This window comes from Pseudorca crassidens, chromosome 12 (assembly GCF_039906515.1).
Source record: "Pseudorca crassidens isolate mPseCra1 chromosome 12, mPseCra1.hap1, whole genome shotgun sequence".
In the NCBI taxonomy this organism is placed as follows: Eukaryota; Metazoa; Chordata; class Mammalia; order Artiodactyla; family Delphinidae; genus Pseudorca; species Pseudorca crassidens.
Window position 1 is genome coordinate 51,965,496 of NC_090307.1, and position 27,541 is coordinate 51,993,036.

At 44.7% G+C, this 27,541-nt stretch overlaps 1 protein-coding gene across 6 annotated transcripts in view; it reads left to right on the forward strand.

The window, feature by feature from the left end:
• Positions 1-505: 505 nt before the first annotated feature.
• Positions 506-27,541, forward strand: part of ANKRD29 (ankyrin repeat domain 29) — a 44,347-nt gene continuing 17,311 nt past the window's right edge. For 2 of the 6 annotated variants that reach the window (XM_067699498.1, XM_067699499.1), the window contains exons 1-6: positions 506-643; positions 10,963-11,073; positions 14,549-14,647; positions 18,562-18,660; positions 22,004-22,102; positions 25,741-25,839. In XM_067699498.1, the coding sequence (XP_067555599.1) occupies positions 623-643; positions 10,963-11,073; positions 14,549-14,647; positions 18,562-18,660; positions 22,004-22,102; positions 25,741-25,839 (528 nt within the window). In that variant the 5' untranslated portion in view covers positions 506-622. Of the gene's footprint in view, positions 644-1,076; positions 1,156-1,190; positions 3,227-10,962; positions 11,093-14,548; positions 14,648-18,561; positions 18,661-22,003; positions 22,103-25,740; positions 25,840-27,541 lie in introns of those variants that run through there. The other 4 variants (XM_067699501.1, XM_067699502.1, XM_067699503.1 and 1 more) reach the window with 4 other exon arrangements.

Consider the following 27,541-nt stretch of genomic DNA (forward strand, 5'->3'; position numbering starts at 1 on the left):
TTTTTAATGCATACGAAAAAATTTCATAACAAATGACATATAAAGATGTTAGCACATTGAACTATATGTTCAATGTGTTCAATGTAGAACTATATGTTCTACAATAGAAAACATTTTTATCCAACTTTTGAATCATTAATATGCTTACTTCTGCTGTGAATGAATGCAGTTAGCTTAAATCAACTTTGTCACGGAGTATCAAGTAGGTTTAAAACGTGGGGCTAGGGTTGAGTGTGTGTAACCTGCAAAGTGTGCACAGTGTGAGGTGTACAGTTTGGAGTGGGATGGAGTGGGAGAGAGTGAGCCTGGATGTGTGAAGAGTGATGTGAGGTTGTGAGCGTGCAGTGGTGTATGTATGAACCTGTGTGTGTGTAGAGTGTGCACAGTGCATGCGGAGTTGGGAGTGTGTGTGTGGTAGGTACGCGGAGGGCGGTCGCGTGTGAGCCCCCCGCCCCTCCCCCTTCCCCTCTTCTCTCCCCTCCGCCCCGGCCCCGTCTGCGGCGGCGAGAGCGTGCGGCGCCGCGAAGGCCGCCGCTCTGCGGAAGGCGGCGGGTGAGCGGGGGAGGGCTGGGCCGGGCGTCCGGGCCGGAAGCGCACCGGTCCTGGCGGGGCGGCCGCGGACATGTGCAGGATGTCGTTCAAGGTGAGCGCTGCGTACTCCGGGAGGGAGCGCCGGGCGGGCGGCAGACCTGTGGCGGCGGGGCCCGCACCCACCGTCCGCCCGGAGCCGCCGCGGGCCCGCAGGGAGGGGTGGCCGCCACCCCGGCGGGGCTGGCGGGGGACGGGAGGGAGCGACCGGGCCTGGATGGCTCCTGTGATTTGTGGTCTAGGGGTGCGGTTTTTGCCCGAAAGGCTTTCAGTACTTCTGGCTGCAGGTGCGGTGAGCCCGGCCGCGGGGCGCAGGGGCGGCGAGGACTGTCGCTGGGGTAACAGTCGGGCGGGGGGCGGGGAAGAAGCCCTGGGTCTGCTCTCCTCTGCGGCCGCCCCTCGCAGGGACCAGGGCTGCGGCACCGATGCCCGATCCTGCGTCCGCGTTCCCGAACGCCAGCCGCACCACTGCTGCCTCCTCCCCACAGGACTTTTTTTGACCCTGAAGCTGAGTGACCAGCGCAGAGTGGAGCTGCGATTGATTACCAGACTTCAGTGTCCAAAGAGGTTATTAAAGTCATTCATTTAACGCCCACATTTTAGGATGACAATGAGGTTCACTGATATGCCTCTGTTGAAGGTTTTAATAAAAATAGTACTTAAAATGTATTGAGCACATAAAATGTGCCCGACTCTGAACCAAGGGCATCATGGTGCATCTTCTGAATCCTCAGGAGGACCCACGAGATGGTACTTTGGTGCCCCCACTTTTTTTTTTTCCAAATAAGAAAACTAAAACATGGAGAAGTTAAATAACTCCTCCCACAGCCGTGCAGCCAGTGTGTGAATGGTGTTCAGATTGAAACCCTGGTGTGTCTGGCTCCAAAGCCAGTGTAATCCCACCTCTTACAGTAGCTCGTGTAAGCAGAGGAATGACACGGTGAGATTTGCATGTTAGAAAGATCTCTGGCTATGGTTTGGAGAAGAGAATGGAGCTGGGAGACCAGTCAGGACGATGCTGGGGTCATCTTGTTAAATGGTACCAGACTAGGGCACAGGTTTTGAGGATGGGAGGAAGCAGACAAATGTGTGACAAAATTTTTTTTTAATCAGCAGAATTCGGTAATTGATGTTATTCACTGAGTTAGGGAAGGCCAGAGGAGTAAAGATAAAATGTTTGGGGTGGGACATGTCAAGTTTAAGGATGGATAGGGGTCCAAGTAGAGATGTTGGTTAGACAGATGTACAAACCGGGAGCCCAGGAGAGTAGTCTAGGCAGGAGATAGAGATGAGATTTAGGAGTGAGCAGTGTTAAGTGGTCATTGAACCCTTGGGGATGAATGTGATTGCCCAGTGAGATCACGTAAAGGTAGAAAATAAGAGGACTGGGCTTCCCTGGTGGCGCAGTGGTTAAGAATCCACCTGCCAATGCAGGGTACACAGGTTCGATCCCTGGTCGGGGAAGATCACACATGCCACGGAGCAGCTAAGCCCGTGTGCCACAACTACAGAGCCTGTGCTCTAAAGGCCGCGTGCCACAACTACTGAAGCCCGCGAGCCTAGAGCCCGTGCTCCGCAACAAGAGAAGCCACCGCAATGAGAAGTCCGCGCACCGCGACGAAGCGTAGCCCCTGCTCGCCACAACTAGAGAAAGCCAACGCACAGCAACCAAGACCCAATGCAGCCAAAATAAATAAATAAAATTTATTAAAAAATAAAAAAGAGGACTGAGGACAAAATCTTAAAGAAGCTCAAGACTTTAAGAATGAGCAGAATAAAGGAAACCCATTGAGAAAATGGAGGAGCGGACAGAAGTGTATGAGAAAAATCAGAAGTGTGTGCTATCATTAAGTCAAGAATCTGTAGTCTTTCCATAAAGGCAGAGAGGGATGCAGAGTTAAATACCACAGAGAAATCAAACAAGCTTAGAATCGAAAAGTGCCTCTTGAATTTAGTAACAAAACAGGCTCTGGTGACCTTGCTGAGAGCAGTTTGAATGCAATGTTGAGTTCAGAAGCCAGATTGTAATAGCTTGAAAAGAGAGTGGGTGGAAACCACAAGTGGAGAGAACTCTCTCAAAAAATTCTGCGGGAACAGTGGCTGCAGCAGGAATCCAGACTTGGCCAAGGGTTTGTTTGCTTTAAAATGGTAGAGACTTTAGCATCTTTAAATGATAATAGACATCTCAACAATAAACAAGACAACCCAATTTTAAAATGGTCAAAGGATCTGAACAGACATTTCTCCCAAGGAGATATACAAATGGCCAATAAGCCACTGAAAGGATGTTTTACATCATTAGCCAACAGGGAAATACAAATCAAAACCACAATGAGATGCCACTTCACACCCGTTAGGATGATTACAGTCAACAAGACAGAAAATGACAAGTGTTGGCAAGGATGCGGAGAATTTGGAACCCTCATACATTACTGGTAGGAATATAAAATGATGCATCCATAATAGAAAACAGTCTAGTCATCCTTCAAAAAGTTAAACATAGAGCTACGATATGACCCAACCATTCTGCTTCTAGGTGTATATGCACAAGAAATGAAAACATATGTCAGGAATTTATATCTCACAGTGCTGGAGGCTGGGAAGTCCACAATCAAGCTGTTGGCAGGTTCAGTGTCTGGTGAGAACCCTCCTCCTACCTTGTAAACAGCCACCTTCTGGCTAGCTCCTCAGAAAGGGGAGAGAAGGAGCTCTAATGTCTTCCTTTTCTTGTAAGGGCACTAACCCCCCGATGGGGGCTCCACCCTCAGGACCTAATCTAAACCTAATTCTCTCCAAATGCCCCACCTCCAAATAGCATCACAATGAGGGTTAGGAATTTAACATAGTAACTTGGAGGGGGGAGGACACAGTCATTCAGTCCATAACATGGTGTATCCATATAAAGGAATATCATACAACCAACAAAAGGAATGAAGCACTCATGCATAGACCTTGAAAACATTATGTTAAGTGCAAAAAGCCAGACACAGAAGGCACGTATTACATGGTTCCATTTATACAAAATGTCCAGAATAGGCAAACCCATAGAGACAGAAAGTAACTTTGTGGTTGCCAGGGACTGGGGGAAGAAGGGGGGGATGGGGAGTGATTGTTAATAGGTACGAGGTTTCTCCTGGTTGATGAAAATGTTCTGGAATAGTGGTGATGGTTGTGAAACCTTGAGATTAAACTAAAAACCACCGAATTCTATGCTTTAAAAGGATGAATTTTATAGTATGTACATTATATCTCAATAAAAAAGGATTTTAAGATGACAACAGGGAGTGCTGAGAAGGCTTGCGCGTGGAGGGGGTGATTGAGCTGAGTGCTGAAGTTCTCAGGAGGTGGGAGGGGCAGAGATATTGATGTGTTGTAAAGTGAAGGCCAGGATGCGGTCAGAATTTGGGGTGGGCAGAAAGGAAGGTGCCAACGTTTCCAGGGAAGAAAATGTTCATTTTCAGTGAAGAAAATGTCAGGAGGCGACAACTACCTTGAGGTGAGGCAGAGGATGAGAAGGTAGGATGGCCTGAGTCTTGAAGCAGCAGAGATGTACACCTGGTGAGAAGGGCAGTGTCTGGAAGCCAGGTGAGGCTTCCTCACCCTAGGGCTGGGGTGGGAGCAGGCCCAGCCTCCACCAGGGAGGCAGAGGAAGCTCGGAGCTAAGTGAAGGAGAAAGACGGTTGATTTTCCAGCAAGTGGAGGAGTTCCAAAAGGCACAGAGGGAAGGCTTGAGGGGGAGTGGGGGAGGGGAGCAGAGTCACAGGCTGGTGACTAACCCTGCACTAGCCCCAGCTCACATCATACCAAACATATTAACATGTACCCTCAGCCCACAATGAGAATAGCAACTTTTGGGAATTCCCTGGCCAGGGAATTTGGACTGAGTCTAGTGGTTTGGATTCAGCACTTTCACTGCCAGGGGTCCAGGTTCAATCCCTGTTTGGGGAACTAAGATCCCACAAGCACTTTTATTGTACATTTTTGGAAGGATTTGTATACTATTGCTTTTTAAATTATTTAGCAACGAATAACATTTAATTTACATTTGTCCAGGATTTTTCTGCAATTCAGTAGTTCTTGTATAGTGAGAAAATCAGCCCTGCCGAATATATACATGTGTCAGCGGTATTTTATGAATACCAGTTTTAGCAATGAGTAAAGTTGACAACATGTTACATTTCGTACATACTGAATGAAGTTTTCATTAACTTTGATTTTGGAGGCATAGATTAACTGTTTCATTTTCATCGGCAGCTGAAAGGCTTGTAGGCCCGAGGCCCTGGATCTCCAAGGCCTGCATTGAAAAGACCCAGCATTGTTGGCTGAGTCTGTGGGAGGATCAACAGAGCGTTAGAAACCACAATTTCGCTTCTTCTCGATGACTGAGTCACCACTTGTAGGGCTATTTGCTTCTGAACCATGTGGACACCCTTTTTTATCGTTTGTCCATTATGCTGTCAGCAGTCCCTTCTTGCTGGTAGCGCTTTGCCTCTCCAGTAAACTTCCTGTTTCACCCTTGGCAACTCCCAATTTGTTCTGGTTGGGAAAAGAGATACATGTTTGTTGGAATTGTTTTTAAAGTAAAAGCAAACTCAAAGTGCAGGTCTGAGTCTTTTTGTGGAATGAAGCTCGTGGATTTCAGTACCTTAACCTTTGTCTTTATAACAGCTATTTCTCCAGGGCTGAGGTTGCCAAAAGTCTGGCACAATTTGGGGGCTAGACCCTAACCCAATGAGGGAGGTCACCATCCCCGGGGAACCATCACTAGATAAAGAATAATACCTAGGTCTTTCTCGAGCCTGTCTTACCCAAGAGGAAAAGCATCTCAATTCCAGGCTTCATCTTGGTGATGGAAATTGTTCATGTCTTGGCCAGACGTACAGGAACTTGTATGTTCCATCTATGTTCTGAAGGTATGTAAATTATCTCAAAATCAACTCCAGTCCATCAATCATCTGAAATCTTTTGGATGAGCCGCAGGAGAATAAATTAACAAAGCCATGTATTTTTTTTTAACAGCTTTATTGAAATACAGATCACATACCATATAATTCACCCAGCTAAACTGTTTGTTTCAGTGGGTTTTAGCATATTCACAGAGTTGTGCAGCCATTAGCACAATCAATTCTAGAATTTTTTTTTTTTTTTTTTTTTTGTGGTATGCGGGCCTCTCCCTGTTGTGGCCTCTCCTGTTGCGGAGCACAGGCTCCGGACGCACAGGCTCAGCGGCCATGGCTCACGGGCCCAGCCGCTCCACGGCATGTGGGATCCTCCCGGACCGGGGCACGAACCCGTGTCCCCTGCATCGGCAGGCGGACTCTCAACCTCTGCGCCACCAGGGAAGCCCCAATTCTAGAATATTTTAATCACCTCAAAAAGAAACTATATACCTCTTAGCAGTCACTGTATTCCTCCAAACATCCTTGTTTCAGAAAACTGCTAAACTACTTTCGACCTCTATCGATTGGCCTAATTCGGAACATATATGTGTTAAACAGACTTTAAATGTGGTCTTGAGTTCTGAGTTTGGAAACGCCAGTGTTATACAGGCCTACCTCTTAGGCAGAAAGCCTGGGTGAATACATCACTTACTTTTTCCTCTTAGGTTTCCTATCACTTACAGAAGTGTAATGATACTTACAACACAGGGTTCATTCTCAGTTCATGTTGATTAAGCAATTCTGTAAATTTCAGCCGTTTAGCACGAAGTGGAATGGTGACATATCAAAAACCTCCTCCTGCCCGTGGTCTCTCAACCCTCCTTATCCCCTTGTTTAATGTGGCTTCGAACATCAGAGAAATTCATCGTTGAACAAAGCTAATGTTCTCTTGATTAGATTAATTATACAAATGAAATACACATTATTCTTAACCCTTTTTTAAACCAGTAGTTTAGATCTCTACCCCCTCTTAGCTTTTAATCAGAATTCCAGTTCTGTACAAGTAACAACTTCCCTTCTGTGTTTCTCTCCCCTTCCTTCCTGTATTTAATTTCTGGTAGTGTGCTAATGACCACTGTGTGAGCCAAAATTCTGGCAGTAAATAGGGGGAAAAAAGAGAAGGGAAGATGGCATATGTGGAAGGTTATACTCAGGTTTTCTCACAGCGGATAAGATATAGGATCTCAGACTCTGGACCCAAACAGACTTGGGTTTGAATCCCGTTACTTCCTAGCTGGATGACCTTACATAAGTCACTTCTGTGCCTCAGTTTCCTCATCTTAAAAATGGGGACAGTAACACCTACCTCATGGGGTTTTTCTGGGAATTAAAAGCGTTAGAACAGTGAGAGTACTCGGCACACTGCCTGATACAGAGCAAGAACCCAACGTAGGTTGTCACTGCTGTGATGACAATGTCACAGCCAACAGCCTGCTTGCAGAGACCCGAAAAACCAAGGAAGAGGTTAAATAGTAATCACACGATTGGTGAATTGCCTTAAGATTTGTGTGAAGCATTTTCACGTGCATCAGCTCCTTTAAAGGCTTAAAGGGCTGCCCTTTGTAAACACCATTTTATGATTATGTGCAGATTGTACCCAGAGGAGGTTTGGAAGTTAACCAGGCAATGTGGTCTGTAGACCCCAAAGAGAAAGAAGGTCGGGGGACTTTCCATCTTGGCAGAAGAGGACTTGGAATGAGGGTAGGAAGGAGGTCACTGGGGTCCACACTGCCTATTCCTTGCTGTCTCAGGAGGAGAGTTCCGCAGGAGGCAGGACGATAGGATGGCTGAGAGCCCAGCCTCAAGCACCAGACTGCCTGGGGCTGAAGCCTGCCTTGTTGCTTCTCGCTTCTCACTTACGTCATCTGAGCAGTGGGATAATAATGCACCCACTTCCCCGAGCTGTGATGAGCATTAAATGAGCTAGTCTGCGGAGGATGTGCCACTGGTACGGAATAAGCACTAGGTAAGTAGTAGCTCAGGATTCCTGCACTCCAGTAAAATGGGTTGGCCGCAGTGTGATAGGAGAACTTATGCATTGCTTTGCTAGACATTTCCACCTAGATGCCCCATAGGCATCTGAAACTCGGCATGTGCAAAGCTGAACTCATCACTTTTCCCCATAATCTGCCTTTCAACTGGAGCTTCCGACTTCCATGAGTCCACATCCACCAGGCTCCTTCTCTCCCTCCGCTCCTGCACAGACAGTCATACACCGAGACTATTCAGTTTAGCTCCTTGAAATTTCCCCCGTCTGTCTCATCCTGCCGTTCCCACGATCGTAGCCTCAGCTCACCATCTCTTCCCTGTCTGTACAGTGTCTCCTAACCTTGTAGACACTAGTCTCAGTCTGGCTCCAGTCCTCAGTCCATTCTTCCTGAGGCTGCCACGGGGACCTTCTAAAATGCAAAACTGGTGGTCTCTCCCCACCTTAAAACCCTTCCTTGACTCCCTAGTACCCACCGGATGAAGTCCAAGCTCCATCACATAGCACAGCAAGTCCTTCAAGATGTGGCCCTGACTACCTGCCCTACAGCATCTCCTGCCCTCTCTCACCCCACGTCCTTCACTCCAGCCCTTCCGAGCTAGTGACGGTTCCCAGGATGCCCCCATGTCATTGCATCAGCACCCTGCATGCCTGGGATGCTCGTTTCCTACTGGCCCATAAAGCCATTGGAGCAGAGATCAAGGTTGACTGGTACCTCTAGTCCTAGCCCCTGGCCAGTGCCACTGTCCCGAGCACGTGCCAGCAACCAAGCAAGTGAATTCTCCTGGACAAGTCTTTTAAAGGGCTGTGAGGACTGTGCATCTAGAGCTCGCATCTCTTGAGCATTTGCTGTCAAAGTGCATTTGCACGTATTACTTCATTTATCCTCTAACAGCCCATGACAGAGGTACAGTTGACCCTCCGTGTCTGCAGGTTCCACATCTGCCTATTCAACCACAGATCAAAAGTATTCAGAAAAAAAATTCCAGAAAGTTCCCAAAAGGAGAACTTGAATTTGACCTGCACTGACAACTATTTACATAGCATTTACATATGTAAGATATCACAGGTAATCTCGAGACGATTTAAAGTACGTGGGAGGAGATACGTAGGTTATATGCAAATACTGTGCCGATTTATATAAGAGACTTGAGCATCCACAGAGTTCAGTATCCGCAGGGGGTCCAATCCCCCAAGGATACTGACTATACTACCACCATTAATAGCATTCACTTTCCTAGGGCAGAGAGAAATTAAATAACCTGCCCGAGGTCCCAGAACCGGGAAGTAGCAGGGCCAGGACTTGAACTCAGCTCTCTCACCCCAAATCAACTACTCTATCATGCCTCCACCTCCCAGTATATCAAGCTCTTGAGGGAAAATGAAGGATTTACACCTTTTCCCAAAGCTCAGTTTCTAGAACCTTGTAGGAAACCAGGATGTGTAGCCCGTGCAGGAGAGGAATCCCCGAGGCCATCCCAAAGGCAGGAGAGGCTCCTGGCTGGAGAGCTTGTTATGACAATAGAAGTTTGTGGTTTGCAAATGGTGTTTTGAAAGGTATTTGGGATTAAAGTGAAACAACAAAATCACTGAAAATGATTTACAGTTTATGACTCTCAAGGTTTCATGTTTCCAGAAAAGCCAACAGAGCTGTTCCATGGTGCATATTAAATTGCCTTCCTGATTCACCCTCCCAAACTTCATCTTGGCCTTGTGCAATCTCTCTATTAAAGGGGCATTGTTTCATGATTTATTATACAAGTCAAACCAGCCTTGCCATTGCTTCACCCACTTACTAACAACTGTAACATCAGACCCAGCCTGGTGCAAAAACCACAGACACTGCGTGTGAAAACTCCTGGGACAGTAAAACTTACACCTTCAGGGGAAGCAAATTATTCACCTGGAATTTAAGGTGATCTGTTTCCTTCTAACTGAGCCAGGGAAGCATTCCAAGAATGTTTGTAATCTGCTTATCACTCCCCACTTTGCCACGTTCTTGTCCAAGAATGCACAAGAACACTAAGTTGTGTATGTGCCGAAGAGCTCCTGAAATTAAATCCTCACACCCACAGGTGCTGCCACCACTCTGCTGCCACTGGGCTTTCACTTGTGATGGTTCTGTGGAGCAGCGGAAATTGTCGGTGTTTTCTTTTTAACTTAGCATTGGTGAGTTAGGTATTGTATGTAATACCTTATACATATACTTAGAAGATGTATTGCATAAAAGACCCTCTGGGGCAGATATGTGCTTTGAGCCCACCCCAAAAAGTGTTTTTGTTCAACAATTTGAATACTAGAAAATTTCCTGAGACCAGCAGAATTCTTTATTAGTACTAATACTCTGAGTTCAGCTGTGCCTGTTGATTCTAACTTTGGAAAGAAAGTGGACAGAAGGAAAGAAACTAGTATTTGTAAGCATGTATGATGTGCTGGGCACCGTATTAGCCAATTAACCTGCATCATTTAATTTTTACCGTAAACTTCAAGGCAGGTAATGTGATCTCCATCTGAGCAAGAGGAATCCAGGCCTCAGCGGGGCCAAGTCCGTTGCCCAGGGCTGGGGTAGAAACCCTGAGCTGTCTGGTTCTGTCTGTCCCTCACCCCCACCAGGGACTGTTCTCTGCAAATTCAAATTGATCTGTTTTAGAGAAGGTGGTGGTACTACAGTCAATTCTGCAGCTCTGATTCAGGAGACCTGTTCTCCAGCTCTGTTCCTTCTGTAGTTGTTCCAACGTTAACTTAGCAACTTTAAAATAACCCAGGAGTGGAGTGAAGGATCCACTGGACATAACTGGAGTGGGAATGCCCGTTTTCACTGTGGCCTCACCCACTGACCATGTTGATGACCACTTTACTCCTTTTTCTTAAAGGACTCACAGCAACATTTTCTGCCCAGAGTTCCTTGTTCTCAGCAGAAACCTCTGGCAAGTTCCAGCTGAAACAGAGAAAATTTGGTGGAGGGAAAGTGAGGCATTTACCCAGGCTGCTGGAATCAGGTGGAAAGTATTGAGGTCACAGAAAACATACCTGTAAACTCAGAATTGGGAGAGATTTCCCTCTGCTTAGAGGCAAAGAGAGATTTGGGAACACTTCAGGGAGGAAATAACCTTTAAGCAGAACCTTGGCCGTGAAGGATGGGGGAAAATTCATTTCAAACAAAAAGGAAACTGTGAACAGAGGCAGGAAAGTGAGGACACCGGTGGGAAATAGGGTATAAATAGTGCTGTGTAATCAACAACACGGCTCTTCATCACAGCCCCATGGCTCGGGTATCTGCATCCCACAACCAAGTACACGACAATCACCTGTTGCCAGAGGAGCAGTCTTTCAAATGATCAGACACATCTGGAAGGTCTCCCTTTTGAATGGTAGTGCGTACTTGCGTAGAAGTGGTCGTGTTAATGAAGGTCGATTTTAAGATCCTGTTTTGTTTTGCTTCTGCAGAAGGAAACCCCACTTGCCAACGCGGCGTTCTGGGCAGCGAGGAGGGGCAACTTGGCTCTGCTCAGGCTGCTGCTGAACAGTGGCCGAGTGGACGTGGACTGCAGGGACAGTGTACGGACCGGTCCATTCGGTACACGCATGCTGCGAGCTCGCCGTCCCCCGCTGGCATGAGAGCGCCTGCTGAGTACCCTTCCTTCACAGTGCTTGTCTGCTTTTTCATGTGTTTGCTTGCTTCATCCTTTTCAAAAAGTCCAAAGTACCACGGGGAACTTCAAAACATACTGGGGGGCTTCCCTGGTGGTGCAGTGGTTGAGAGTCCGCCTGCCGATGCAGGGCACGCAGGTTCGTGCCCCGGTCCGGGAAGATCCCACATGCCGCAGAGCGGCTGGGCCCGTGAGCCATGGTCGCTGAGCCTGTGCGTCAGGAGCCTGTGCTCCGCAATGGGAGAGGCCACAACAGTGAGAGGCCCGCGTACCGCAAAAAAAAAAAAAAAAAAAAAAAACATACTGGGAAAGCCATTACCTGCATAAAACAGGAGGAGCCACAATAGGGGAAGAGACACATCACTGGGAATCAGAATCGGCCAAGTCCAAGAAGAAAAGGGGGAGATGATTCAGAACGGAAGGGGGCTGCCGCGGATGTGGGAGTTGGGTTTTTTCTACTGAGAGATGGAAGCCTCCACCCAGCCTCTTATCCCTTTCTTACCTTTGCAAACACCAATACCCTCATCGGCAATGAAGGGGTAATAAAAACAGGTCCTCCCGCCTACTTTCAGGCATCACTGCCAGAGCCCTTCCTTCCCCGGCTAGAGGCGGCAATTTCTCTGTTCTCAGCAGGATGTCGCATCTCTGGGGACTAAGAGGACCTCAGATGAGGAGAGAGCAGATGTTTTGATTTTAGGGATTAAATAGAAATGTTTTCACAGGAGCCTTCTTGTTTTCCCGATAACAGGGTATGCCATTTCCAGCTTTTATTGTGCAAATTTGGTAGGTGATGTCAGCCACCAGCCCAAGCGAGGTATCAAAGTTTGCTCCACTTTGCCCCCCCCCGCCACCGGGCATCAGTGCAGGACAGCTTGGGGTGCACCTCCAGACCCACTTGTAACTTTCTCCAGTTTGCTCTGTGTTCCAGAGTTGGAGCTGTCTGGCCTGCCCCAGGGGACTGGCTTCCCTCTGGCCTCCAGTACGGTTTGGCCAGTGGGAGCGTTGGCAGGAATCAGAGGGAGGGAGGACAGGGATGTTGGGCAGTCTAGACCCCCCCCATCCTGTCTGGCAGCAGGACTCTCACCCTCTCCGTCCTGGGAGCCACCACCTGTCCCTCACGCCTTCGGGCCTGGGCTAGCAGTGCAGCTCCGCTGTTACTCGCTCCCAGTACTGTTCTTTGTAGTTTCCCTACATCCAGAGCATGGCCTTATAAATAGTCTCTTTATTAAACTTTCGTCCACTTATCCCAGTTTGAATGTACCGTCTGTTCTTTGCCAGGACCCAAACTGATATGGGGTCTTGGGCATCTGTGAACTGGTCGTCGGGTCTTACTTGGGTCTCGCTGGGCAGCAGTGCCACCCTGGACAGAACTGGAGTGGGAATTGCCTGTTTTCATTGTGGCCTCACCCACTGACCATGTTGATGACCACTTTACTCCTTTTTCTTAAAGTCACCCCTTTTCAGACACCCCCATGACCTTCTCCTGACTTCCAGCTTTGTGTAGCTTAATACATCCACAGATCCCTCCTCTTTTTAAAATTAATTTATTTGTTTATATTTTTGGCTGCGTTGGGTCTTTGTTGCTGCACACGGGCTTTCTCTGGTTCTGGTGAGCGGGGGCTACCCTTCGTTGCGGTGCGCGGGCTTCTCATTGCGGTGGCTTCTCTTGTCGCGGAGCACGGGCTCTAGGCGCGCAGGCTTTGTATTCTATTTCTCCTTTGTCCCAACCTCTGACTTTTCCTCAGGCGACCATGATGTAGAAGTGAAATACAATGTATAAAGGAGCATTTTGGTTATTTGTTTCATTCATCTTCCCTTACTGTAAAATAGATGAGCCTGTTGTTTTTTATTTTCTTTTTAAAATATCCAAGTTAAGTGCTCTGTGATTCCTGTAGCTCATGATTGATTTGTATTTTGAGACCAGTGTGACCCATGATGAAAAAATTTTCTCATCTCTCACGCAAAGGATACATTCATAGCTTGTCTGTTCAGACTGGCTTTAAATCAAGGAGTCTTCTGTCTGAATGCTGAATAAAAATGTTCTCACATTCGAGAGGAAGTTGGTAACTCCAAGTTTGCTACTCTAATCTTGAAAAATACGGAGGAATAAGTCCCCCTGAATGATAGGTGGTACAGCCGACATGAAGGTGTTACATTCAAATACCAAATGCAGTCACGTGGGGTAGAAGAGCATCATAAAGCATTTCTGTGAAGCCACTAGCTCTTCTCGATTCTACCTGTACTTTTACTTATAGCAAACAAGACTTTCCCCAAACTAGGATTGTCTTTCACACGCGTCAACAAAAACCAAATAATAATCTAACATTTACTGAGGCATCATAATATTATTTTAACATCTAACTCTTACTGAATATTTAACATTACTAGGCTAAGCACATCGCCTGAATTATTGCTTTTCCCCATTTAATTTAATCAGGCAGATGCTTTTACTATTCCGCATTACAGATGAGGTGAATGAGCCTTTGAGAGCTCAGATAACCGGCCCAGAAGCATACTGTCAGTGACCACTCAGCTACACTGCCTTCCTACAAAATCCCACAGACGTGTTGAATATATAGCACGAGGCTTCTAAGAATCACCACCCCGTACCTCATGAGGCTTCCTCACAGGCAGAGCCGTCTGTCTCTCTCTTATCCTCTCCACAGAAGCAGGCTGCTGACCACACAGAAGAGGGGGTTCAGATTACAGTTTCGAGCCCTTGAAAACAAATGTAAATTAAACCACAAAAGTCCACTTGAATTGGAATATCAGGTGGTACGTCTCAAGTCCTTGAATCTTAAAGCTGGCAGGGACCTTGGCAGTCATATCACCCAGTTCCTCGTTTTAAACCTGAAGTAAATGAGCCCCAGGAATTGTGAGCAGTGTGCCCCAGGTTACGCTGCTGGTTGATGACAGAGATGGACCCCGGGGCTCCTGACTCTCACTTCTGTAGTCTCTCGTTGCATCTTTACCTGAATCCGTTTGAAAATAAAGAATTCTAAACTCAGAAAACCAACTAGTACCACTTAACCCACTTTTTTGCATTAATAACAGTGTTTTGGCTCAGGAATCATAAAACGAGGCCACTACATCACTGCTGCCTCAAAATGCAGTAACCATGGTTCACTTGGACTGCGTGTCTGAGGGTAATGGAAGTAAGTGAATGTTTGAATTGAAAATTCCAGCCTCAGCACTTTGTCACTTTGCTTTTTCCTGTTTGGTGTGCATTATAAGATTATTCACGAGACACTTTTATTTACTGCGGGAGATGTTGCGCTCAGCTCGGACGTGTCCTGGGAGGAGCTGACGTCTGCGGCATCTTCTCCAGGCCACCTCTCTGGTGTCACGTGGCCTGACTGCTCATCTGTCTCTCCCCCACCCAGAATGGCACAACACTCCTCATGATCGCCTCCTATGCTGGCCACATAGGCTGTGTGAAGGAGATCGTCCTGCAGGGAGCTGACATCAATCTCCAGAGAGAGGTAAGTCAGGTTTTGCACGTGAATAAGAATAACGTAGCTTTATTTACAATAGCCAGGACATGGAAGCAACCTAAGTGTCCATTGACAGTTGAGTGGAGAAAGAAGATGTGGCACAGATATACAATGGAATATTACTCAGCCATGAAAAGAAACGAAATTGAGTTATTTGTAGTGAGGTGGATGGACCTAGAGTCTGTCATACAGAGTGAAGTAATACAGAGTGAAGTAAGTCAGAAAGAGAAAAACAAATACCCTATGCTAACACATACATATGGAATCTAAAAAAAAGTGGTCATGAAGAACCTAGGGGCAAGATGGGAATAAAGACACAGACCTACTAGAGAATGGACTTGAGGATACAGGGAGGAGGAAGGGTAAACTGGGACAAAGTGAGAGAGTGGTATGGACATATATACACTACCAAACGTAAAATAGATAGCTAGTGGGAAGCAGCCGCATGGCACAGGGAGATCAGCTTGGTGCTTTGTGACCACCTAGAGGGGTGGGATAGGGAGGGTGGGAGGGAGAGAGATGCAAGAGGGAGGGGATATGGGGACATATGTATATGTATAACTGATTCACTTTGTTATAAAGCAGAAACTAACACACCATTGTAAAGCAATTATACTCCAATAAAGATGTTAAAAAAAAAAAAGAATAATGCCAGTGACAGAGATGTGAAGTTCTCACAATAGTGAATTGTTAAAAAGGACTAGAGTACAGTCATCCCTCCGAATACGCAGGGGATTGGGTCCAGGACCCCCCGTGGATACCAAAATCTGCAGATACTCAAGTTCCTTATGTGAAATGGCATAGTATTTGCATATAGCCTACGCATATCCTCCCATGTACTTTAAATCATCTCTAGAGTACTTATAATATCTAGTATGATGTAAATGCTATGTAAATAGTTGCTGGTGCATGGCAAGTTGGAACTTTATGGAATTTTTCTTTTTTAAAAAAATTTTATTTGAGTATAGTTGATTTACAATGTTGTGTTAGTTTCAGGTGTACAGCAAAGTGATTCAGTTATACATATACATATATTCTTTCTTTTTCAGATTCTTTTCCTGTATAGGTTATTACGGAATATTGAGTAGAGTTCCCTGTGCTATACAGTAGGTCCTTGTTGGTTGCCTATTTTACATAAAGTAGTGTGTATGTGTTAATCCCAAACTCCTAATTTATTCCTCCCCACCCACCGTTTGGTAAGTGTAAGTTTGTTTTCGAAATCTGTGTCTGTTTCTGTTTTATAAATAAGTTCATTTGTATCATTTTTTAATTAGATTCCACATATGAGTGATATCATATGTTTGTTTTTCTCTGTCTGACTTACTTCACTTAGTATGATAATCTCTAGGTCCATCCATGATGCTACAAATGGCATTATTTCATTATTTTTTATGGCTGAGTAATATTCCATGGTATATATGTACCACATCTTCTTTATCCATTCCTCCGTTGATGGACCTTTAGGTTGCTTCCATGTCTTGGCTATTGTAAATAGTGCTGCATTGAACACTGGGGTGCATGTATCTTTTTGAATCATGGTTTTCTCTGGATATATGCCCAGGAGTGGGATTGCCAGATCATATGGTAGCTCTATTTTTAGTTTTTTAAGGAACCCCCATACTGTTCTCCATAGCGGTTGTGGAAATTTTTTTTTAATATTTCTTTCTGTGGTTGGTTGAATCCATGAATGCAGAACCTGTGGATATGGAGGGCTGACTGTAATCATTGCTTTTTTCCTATATGACATTAAAGCCCAGGTTGCAGACTGCATCTAAATAAGGCCCAGGGAGGGACTGTTGGTTGTACTTCAGTTGAACCAATCTTCTAGGCCCATGTTACATCTGACATAACAAAACCTCCAACCACATTCCTTAAACACCCATATGTTTTGCCCTGAGCCTAAATCGCTTCTTCCTTCTTCCCTTGGGATGAGATGCTATAGAAGGTATAGGATTTTCATAGAGATCATTATATTTTTAGAAGGATTGGGTCACCCACTGTTAGCTAGGCTCACTGGCTAGCCTACCTCAGCCATTCTCACCAAACTATGTTTGCAAAGGGCTTCTCTGACCAGCCATGAGTTAAATAAGTTCTCTCTCCAAAAGGCATGTGGTGAACATCGGACTAAAATGTGAGCCTGTTGACACAGTCGTTCAAGGGCCGTCTCAGGAGTCCTGTCTAGCCAGAGGATCCATTCTCAGTCCGATGCAGAGGGGCAGTGGGAGGCTGGAGATTCAGGCCTGGGGAGGCTGCATGTATTTCCAAGCCAGTCTAGGGCCTGGTGAGTTCACCTTTGTGGAGACACATCCAAGGTCACACCTAGAGTGAACGTGACCTCAGTCCACAGAGACTCAGACCCGAGGTGGGCATACAGGGGCAAGCTCCAAAGCAGACAGGAGTGCTTGCTTTTCCTTGATCCACTCTTATCAGAGGCCCTGACCTGCAGGTGTTTCAGAAAGGATGATTCACCAACCCAACTTTCATCAAGCAAAACACCCTTCTCCCAGGCTGGACCCCCATCCCTGAGTGGAGAAAAGTAAGACACACCATGTGTAAGGTCTGCATATTCCTGGGGGCATCTAGAAGTCCCTCCCTCTCCCCTCTGGGTGTCACCTTGGCTGTGGACCGTGGGAGAATGACCCTTGATAGATAGCATCTGGACACTGGTTCTCCACAGCCCCGGATCAGCAAGCCTGGGCCTTGAGAGGAGCAGTACAGAGACTACAGGAAATCCATCCAGTCTCCTCCCGGACAGATTCTTCTGAGTAATTTCCACAACATCGAATCATTGTTTTAGGTCATTTTCACTTCAGCAGCTGATTTTCTTCCGGAAGGAAGATGTTTGGGCCCCTTTAGAATTCGACTTTAAAACTTCCCTAATCGTTTTATTTTTCCTCTCTGCTTTACAGCCTTGTTTATTTTAACTTTAAAGAAAAGACAGATTTTCTCTAATAAAAACAATACAGTCCAGATCTGCTTACTCAAAGACTTTATTGTGAAGGGCTAGTTCAACATACACAAAAATCTCTTAAGAAAAACGGAGAGAAGCTGGGAGAAGAAGAGAAACGTTTGTTTGACTTCCACCCAAAGTATGGTTTTTATGGTCTTTATATTTTATCTGTTTGGTTCCAACTGCTCAACTAATGTTCTTGGAGATGAAAACTATTGTGCATTGAACACAGTGGCCCTTGAGGACTTAAGCGTGTTGGGTTTAGAGGTAACCTGTGTGGTGCAAATAACGATGACGTGTAGGTCCCCGGTGACCCCCAGAATTCCCTGAGCCAGGTCAGTCTGGAAAGATAGCCAAAGAGAGGCCCTGACCTCACCCCGCATGTTTTGGAAGCTGGAAGAGAGTGCCTGGCAGTGCTGTGGAACTGACACTTAGAGCAGACTTCCTCGGTTCATCTGTAATCCATTTTGCAATATCAGAATATTTGTCTCCTGAAGATGGACCTGCCATTGTTTCCTTTAGTTGGCTCTCTAGACACATAGCATTTGCACACTTTGGTAGTCTCTAAAATGCATGTCTATTAAGAAGGTGAGGGATTTCCCTGGCAGTCCAGTGGTTAGGAGTCCACGCTTCCACTGCAGGGAACACGGGTTTGATCCCTGGTCGGGGAACAAAAATCCCACATGTGCACAGGGCAGCCAAAAAAGATGAGAGTTTTCCTATTCTAGCCCAGTTTCCTCCTCCAGACCTTGTTACATCTTAACATTTCTGGAACCCAGCAGCCTCCACACTGGTCACTTACCTGAACAAGGAATACAGTCTGTTCAAATATAGCCCCCTCCTAGCCTGGAAGTTTATATGCAAGGATTTTGTTTTGTTTTGATTACAAGCATATAAATCAAATGTAATGTAACCAAATATCTTTTAAAACCAGCCTCTGTCTCTCTCTCAGTCAGGTACAACTGCCCTGTTCTTTGCTGCTCAACAAGGACATAATGATGTTGTGAGATTTCTCTTTGAATTTGGAGCATCCACTGAATTTAGGACCAAAGTAAGAGAATTTTCTTGATTTTATACCTTGTTGAAGAATTTCAGCAGTCATGAGTTTTCATTTCTCTTCATCTATAGTATGAATTTTTTCTTTGCTTTTTACAAGATTTTCAAGCCTAAGAAGGTGGGTTTCACAAGGTTAAATTGTAATGATTCAGGGGTAGTCCTAGGAATCCAATTCAAAACACGACATTTTAACTTTGGGCTCACAGTTGGAGAACGCGGGGTGGGTGGAATTGCTTAGATTCTTTCTTGTACTGGTAACTTTCTACTCTGGGACACTAAATTTTGTTATCAGGATGGATACAGTAGCAGGTGCTTTATAACTTTCCCTGTTTTCATATGCTTTTTTCTGCTTCAAGGTTAATCCCAGTACTATGATAGGAATTGTTGGAAGTATTAAGCCAATCCTAGTGAATCTGAGAGATTTCTAAGGAGGGTTTGGCAGACAGTTTACTTTCTGAAATGTCCTCACTGAAATATATATGATTACAGTTTATATAGTTGGGCAAGGAATTGGGGTTCTTCCTTTGAAGAAGTCATTGATTCTTCATGTTTGACATGTGGATAAGAAAACTGAGGCTGCAGAAAGATAAATTTTGTGTTCACAACATGACCTTTCATGATAATGCTTTGTAGTAGAAGAATTTGAACTGCCATCACATTGTAATTGAAAACTTATTTCTGTCATAAAAAATTACTTCAGTCATAAAAAATTCCTGAAAATTTGCCCTAGTTGGAAACTTTTAGGTTTTCTTAATTTATTGTATGTGATATTTTGATATCAAGGCGGTTTCCAGTGGAGTTTTTTTTTTCCTGTTAAAACACTATTAAGTAGATCTGAATTTCAGAAAGGGTTTCTGTCTTTTCTAAAACCTACTGTTGGACTGTGTACATGCCTCCAGACATGCTGAATATAATATACAGTAATCCAAAATACATGTGTACCATATTTTATATTAAATATCATTTTATTTTTAATTATAAAAGCGATACAACTAAAAATAAAAAGTTCTACAAACCTGACTCAACTCTGAACTACGTCAAATGATCGTGTGTGACCACATGGCTGCTTCGTTCTTCTTGGCTAACAAGTTAATGCTGGCCTTTGAGCCAGTTTGTGCTGTCCCAGAAATCCATGGAACATGGGACCCAGGGCGAGCAGTTCCACATGTTTCCATTAGGTCAACTGCAGGTGGCCAAGAGTTTTCCATGGGAAGAAGACAGTGTCAGGAGGCTTTGAGTTTTAATATGATCCTGTCATCAAAACTGACTCTGTGGGCTTCCCTGGTGGCGCAGTGGTTGAGAGTCCGCCTGCCGATGCAGGGGACACGGGTTTGTGCCCCAGTCCAGGAAGATCCCACATGCCGTGGAGCGGCTGGGCCCGTGAGCCATGGCCGCTGAGCCTGCGCGTCCGGAGCCTGTGCTCCACAACAAGAGAGGCCACAACAGTGAGAGGCCCGCGTACGGCAAAAAAAAAAAAAGAAAGAAAGAAAAACGAAACTGACTTTGTGTCAACTGTTCTCATTGTAATTGAACCTACATCTCCAAAAATGTGTTTTTTAAAATAAAATGTATCAGCTCTTCTATGACAATCATCATGTTTTATCTGTTCTCTAAACCCATTAGGCAAAAAACTGGGAAGATTGACACAACAAAACTTGGAAACGTTGGTGCTCGTTGCTGCTAATAGCTTAATAAGCAACTTCTTAATGCCCACCCGCCTCCACCTCCACCCACCCCCACCAGCCTCAGCCCTCCAGTCTCTCTCCTCCATTCCCCACCCTTCAAAGTGCAGCTCTTCCCACCACACAGCCGGGCCCTTGCTGAAGCCTTACTCAGCCATGTGCATCCCCCAGCACCCTGCCTGCCTGTGAATGCGGGACCATGTGCAGCAGTGTTTCTCCAAGGGAGGCCCACCTGCCTCCGGCACCTCTCGGTCACCTCACATGGCTGGTCAAATGCCTCTTTCTGGGCCTCGCTCCAGACCTACTGAATCTGAGGGTGCGGCTGCGAGGGTAGCCATTTTGAATAAACACTCTATGCCCAGATTTAGAAACCACCCTATCTTATATCTATGACTTGTATTTTAGAACCAGATTCCACGTTCTTCGATTGTTTACAGTTGGCTCAAATGTCCACATACCCATTCACAGAGCCAAAGAAACAACACAACAATCCTAGATGGGAAAAGAAAGCCTCAGCCCAGCACCTGAGAAAAACCATTAAGGGCTTCACGGACTTCCCTGGTGGCACAGTGGTTAAGAATCCGCCTGCCAATGCAGGGGACACGGGTTCGAGCCCTGGTCCAGGAAGATCCCACATGCCGCGGAGCAACTAAGCCCGTGCGCCACAACTACTGAGCCTGCGCTCTAGAGCCCACGAGCCACAAGTACTGAGCCCGTGTGCCGCAACTACTGAAGCCTGTGTGCCTAGAGCCTGTGCTCCACAACAAGAGAAGCCACCGCAATGAGAAGCCCGTGCACTGCAATGCAGAGTAGCCCCACTCCCCGCAACTGGAGAAAGTCCACACGCAGCAACGAAGACCCAATGCAGCCAAAAAAAAAAAAAAAAAGGGTTTCAGTTGACCACAAACTCAGTGAGTCAGTATTTGGTGTGGTTGGCTTAAAAGCTAATTCTAATTTAGGCACAGAGATAAAAGTAGAGGAGATGGAACCAAGGAATGTCCCATCAGGTGACATCTACTTTGCAGTGCTTTGTTGAGTCCTAGCGCCCACGTTTTAACAGAGGTCTGGACAAATTGGCACGTGTTCAAAGGAAAATGCAAAACAGGAGAGTGAGAAGCACATGGAATAGGCTGCAGTTATCCCCGCTTTCAGTGCATGCAGATCTTGTCCCATGAAGGCAGGGGCCCAAGAGGGCTACTCCCTAAAAACACCTTAATCTCAGAGACCTACAACTGGGTGGACCCACGGGGAGAAGCCAATGTTTGTCAGTTGGGTCTCTGGTGAGACCACAGGAGATGATTCTGGTGATTCCAAGACACAACTGATTGGTACAGACTTCCTGTTCTGTTTCCTTTATTGAGAGGCAAAGAGATGATTCTGCGTTTGACATGAGAAATTTCTAAATTAATTATAATAACTTAGCAAATAGCTGTAATATATCTCAAGCAAGCCACCCCAGTATACAACATTATGATGCCCTTAAGATGAACTCTGTCATGATTATAAAGAAAAAGTAAAAGAGATAAAAGAGGAAAAGTGAGTTTGTTATTATGTATGGGAAATTCCTTTCCAAAGTTCTCACCATGTGAAGAGCATCTGCTCGTAAGATTTGTGCTCTCACTGTTTCTAACGCTTTTATACTTCTCATGACCGCAGGACGGGGGCACTGCCCTTCTGGCCGCCAGTCAGTATGGGCACATGAAGGTGGTGGAGACCTTGCTGAAGCACGGAGCCAACATCCATGACCAACTTTATGTGAGTGTGTTTCAAGGGGGCTCTTGGGGGACACTTGCTCACTCCCTTATCACACATAGCATCGCAGTCTAAATTCCGATGCCAGAAGTGGCATCTGATGCAAAGTATTACAGTTATCAGAGAACTTCAGGGGAGTTGTAAACAGTGTAGAATGATAGAGAAATTAAGAAAGTTGGTGATTAAGATACGACCCGTGGATTTAGGCATTAGGATATATGTATTAAAAGAGCAAAACACTCAGAGGTCACCAAAGAGACCAGTACTGAAGTCAGAATGCCAAGGGTTAAGAGAATGGGAGGTCAATGAGTGATAGTAGAAGGACAGCACTCACCTGAGAAGTATGAAAACAAAGGAGAAAGTTGACGTAAGATAGAAGTTTCACTCATTAGTTATACGCTCCTTTCCTTCTTGACAACCATAGACAATATAAATGCATTTCTGTTTTACTGGCATCATAATCAAAGATGTCATTAAAGATGTCAATCTACTGTATCATTAAATTTTTTTTCCAGGACCAAAAGCATTATGACATTTAAATAAAAATGTTCCTGACAACTTTATCCACCCTTCCAAAGTTCAATACCTATGAAATGAGTGATGGGGGAGGATCCTCTGGTAACAACCCTGTTGAGGACTTGCTCCAGAATTTCTTGTCTGATCATCTCATGGATCTAAAAAGAACAGAAGAACCAATAAAATATTCCTTGGTGACCTTCAGCTTACAATTGTATCAATGCATGTTAGGCAGAATAAAGAACAGTTTGAATATGGGTTAAAAAAAAAAAAAAAGAAGTGACGTCTGAGACATCAAAGGAAAAAGATAGAGTTAACCAGGTGAGCTTTTTCTATGTAGAAACCCATAATCTTATTTACCCATCTTTGCTCTGCCTTTTAAATCTCTTGCACGTATGATATATTTCATGTACCTATGTAATTAAGAGCTTCAAAAATAATGTGATACATACTTATTTGTAACACGACAAGCCCAGTGTATGGACTTGCTGAAAACCAACACAAGTCCTCCTGTTGTAGAGTTATTTGGAAGGAAGAACACAAAAAAGGAGAAATCAAGTTATTTGGAAGAGAAGTGAGGATGGGTGAATGAAGACCTCTGAAATACATGCACGCCATTGACCCTGAAAGGCATTCACTGCCAGTGTGGGTCTGTTTGCCGCTAATTGGCAATTAGCACATTACCCAAGCATTTTTAATGGTCACTCTAATTCCGTAGAATTTATGGCAAACGTTATTCTTGTTTTGGAGGAAAAAATAAAATATGGGGAGATAAAGTGACTTGACAGTCTCATGGTGAAGAGTGGAAGAATTCCTGCTTCCATTTGTCTAGGAACCATATTTTAGGCTATTGTACCACTAGACATGAGCCCTATGCCCAGGGGTGCTATACTTTCATAGACATGTAATGAGATGTGTAGGTGTGAACTTTTCCATTTGAACACCCTTTCCAGAGTTTGCACAGATACCTCTGACAAATCACCAGCCTCTTTCCATAGAAACTAGCCTTAGGCTTTGCACTTCAAAATCTGTTACCACTCTGTGAACCTGTAGCATTCCTGGTTCAGTGACTAAACTACTTGATTGTGGTCTGAAGGAATGATTCTCAACTCTGGCTGTCCATTAGAACCAGGGAGCATTAAAAAAAATTCCACTTCCTGGGCCCACCCCTGACCAACTAAACTGGAGTCTCTGAGGGCAGCTTGGGCAACAGGTGGTTCTGACATGTGGCCACATCTGAGAAACAGGAGTCTGCAGCTCTGTATTTCTTCAACTGTATATAGTGAAGTTGTATCTGAGAGTGTGTATGAGTATATGTATGTGCAGGTTGAATTGGAAGAGCCCCTGTCTTTGGAAAAGGAAAATGGGTTATTGTTTTCATAGCATTACCATTAATAGTCAGCAATCCAAATTGACTGTGGGTATAGATTTTGTACTGTTAGATAACATTCTTCCATAAGGCTCCTTGAAGCAACACTTAATTTTAGAAATGTAGAGTTTGGGGAGATCCCATTCCCATGGTAAATTCCTCTCTGTTATAAGGTAACCTAGAAATTTCATGCACCAGAACTTCCATTTTGTATTAAGACTTTTACCCTTACCTAAACAGTCCAAATATAAATGTTTCCATTAAAAACAGTTGAAATACAGGGCAGGGGGCAGGGAGTGTCAATGATTCTTGAAAACTTCTAGGAACAGAAATGTGTGACGCACAGTAAAAAAAAAAAAAATCCAATGCATGGAGATCCGTTTTGGAAAATTCCTAAGAGTTATCAGCTGCTAAGGGCAGGGAAGACTTTCTGTGGCAACACAGTAAGGAACAGCTGAAAATTGTATCCCCATATCAAACATTTGCTTAAAAATCTGTACAGGCTGAGACTTCCCTGGCGGTCCAGTGGTTAAGACTCCGAGCTTCCACTGCAGGGGTGCGGGTTTGATCCCTGGTCAGGGAACTAGGATCCCACATGCTGAGTGGCACGGCCAAAAACAAAGAAAGAATCTGTACAGGCTGATTACTTTTTTAATGATTGCGTTGAGGGCAGTCTGGCAGCTCAGCTGACCCCCACTGGAAATTCAGCACCCTCTGCCTGGTTGGACTTGTAGGGAAGGTACTTTGATCCTGTGGTTAATGTTCCTGACTGTGAGGGGTGGTAATTAGCTGGGTTAAGTAGTTTTCCACTTAGGTCTGAAAGTAATGAGGCTCACTCTGTCCTGTGAATGCTGCCTGTGTGAAGTAAGCACCTGGACAGGAGGTGTGCTCTCGACTGACCGATGTACTTGCTGAAATTAACCAATGATACGTCTTCAAGATAAAAGAAACACCCAAAAGATGTACAGGCCCAGTTAAAAAGAAAACTAAAGAAAATTGGAAACAAGCACTTGCTTTGGGCTTTTTATGCACGACTGCTTAGTTGTGTGTATAGGTATTGTTGGCGTCTGCCGGGCTGGCATGGAGAGAATTCATGGACATTCTTACCAGGGTGGGTATTCTGGAAGCATCTTGTGTTTTAAAGCTTAGAGGAACTGCATGTTGGGAGAACATGGATAAGGGAGCATGAAAGAGAAAGGAGTAGGGAATATCTAATTAAAAGGATACTTTTCTTTCCCAATTCATTAGAGCACAGAAAATAGATTTGAGGGATTTGTTTTTTGTTTTCTATTAACAGATTTTTTTTTTTTTAATGAACACTTAAGCTCTCAGTGACAAAAGGACTGCAATGGAAAATTGTATTAAATGTGTATGTTTTTTAAATCTAAATACAAGAGGGTGGACTCTGAGATCATGCAACAAAAGCAGAAGGCAGCTAACGAGAAACCTATGCAGACAGAGGAAAATGATGATTATTTGGAAAACCTGAGTTTTCCAGCTAGATGTACCATAAGCTGTATGACCAAGATTTTATAGAGTGAACAGTCATTACATATGTCGTAACTCATCCTTATACAACTGTCTATTTTAAACTTTACCTTTCAGCCTGACTTAGTGTGATGTTTTAGAATGGTTCGTCAATGAAGAAAACGCCACACATGTTAAAAGGGGGGGAGGGGAGGAAATAAAAATCTAATTTCTTTTCTAATAAATGTGAAAGATGACTTGTTAACACTTTCAATTTGCTATCTGTCAGGATGGAGCCACTGCACTCTTCCTAGCTGCCCAAGGTGGTTATTTGGATGTGATTCGATTACTGTTGTCCTCAGGAGCAAAGGTCAACCAGCCGAGGCAGGTAATGTTTGCGCGTGCGCATGGGGCGGTAGGCGGGGCGGTCCTGCGGTCCTGCGGCAGCACGTGCCTAAGATAACTAGTCAACACTGGGCGTCTCTAAACCCTTTTGCCTCTGGGTAAAAGTTCATCTTTGATTAGGGTTTTCCCTGTTCTTTGCCTTGGGCTCACCCGAAAGCCTATGAAATCAGGCTGACACCACTATTCAGGATGTTTGCCGTCTGAGGACAAGTACAGACTCTGCCATCTCCTGTTCAAATAAATGATGGCTGTACTGGGGTCAGGAGAGTAGGCTAGCCTGGGACATAGGTAAGTAGAGGCGGGTCAGGTAGCCTTGCCCTTGCTCAGTCTCTCTGTTGATATGCTGCCTTATCTCTTACCCACCACTTCTTGTGCTGAGCCAAAGAGGAGTCCATGTTCTTGGAATCATTACTGGGTTCTGCACCTTCATCTCTCACCATTACAACACCACTGAGACTTCATTTACCAAAAGAAGTTGTTATCTGGCAAATCAATTAACTGATACTTAAAGGAACAGGACTACAAGGTAATACAGGCCACATTTATAAATGGTAAAGAACCATCCAAATGTAAGGTATTATAATTAGCCTCTCATAACTATTTCTGCACTAATCCATTTGTTTTTAATGAAACATTTCAGATTAAGGTAACAGTACTTTAAAGGTAGTTTTCTAGGGAAAAGTCAAGCTGATAACTTACCAGTAAATGACATGCAGGCAGATTCCCACTGTCATGTGGCCTGATATGGGAAGACCTGTATTCTCGTTAGTGAATAGCTATAGGAACCTTAAGGTCGGCCTGAGCTCTTGGCCACAGGCTTCTTCAGACTTTAGAAATCCAAGTGCATAAGGAACGTGAGAAAAGAAAGAGCCTTTGGGCAAAGTGGATTGGAGGTCAGGAATCCTGAGTTTTAGATCCAACTCTGCCACTAACTAGCTGTGTGGTTTTGAACAAGTAAATGAACCTCTCTGGACCTCTGTTACTTTATCTGAAAATTAGAAGGCTGGACAAAATGATCCTGATAATATCTTCAAGTTCCCAAATTTTGATAATTGTTTTATTAAATGTTCACTCTGTATTTCTTGAGCACTTGTCATGTGACAGACACTGCTATGAATATAAGATCATAATTTTAGAATTTTAAAGATGTTCTTAGGTTTGGATGGCCCCAGTAATACTCCTGGGAAAGGATGCTTTTAGAAAAAAATAGCACTTCCATACCTTCCAATGTTGACATTTGGGAATTGGAATTTAGGATTTTCTTGTTGGTCCTTCTTATTTCGAAATCATTGATTGATTCTGAATCAGAGTCTTCATTTTTGAAAATTAATGAAAGGAATTTATTTTAGATTGCTTAAGTTTGATTTGGAGGCCATTATTGAGGGTACCACTGCGAATTTAGAAATGAGAGATTATCGAGATGGTCCAGTCTCTCTGTACATCTGGCACTCCAAAAACTCTGGTTGTAAAGATGCATTATTTGTATGCCTAAGGTACTGTTTGTAAAAAACCAAGTTGACATAAGAGATCATATTTCAAATGTTGCCTGAATTATGTCCATTTAACCCTAAATTGAGTAGTGTGATGGCATTAAAGCCAAGAAGTTGAAGAGTAAGCCATCAGGGCTTCCCTGGTGGCACAGTGATTGAGAGTCTGCCTGCCGATGCAAGGGAAACGGGTTCGTG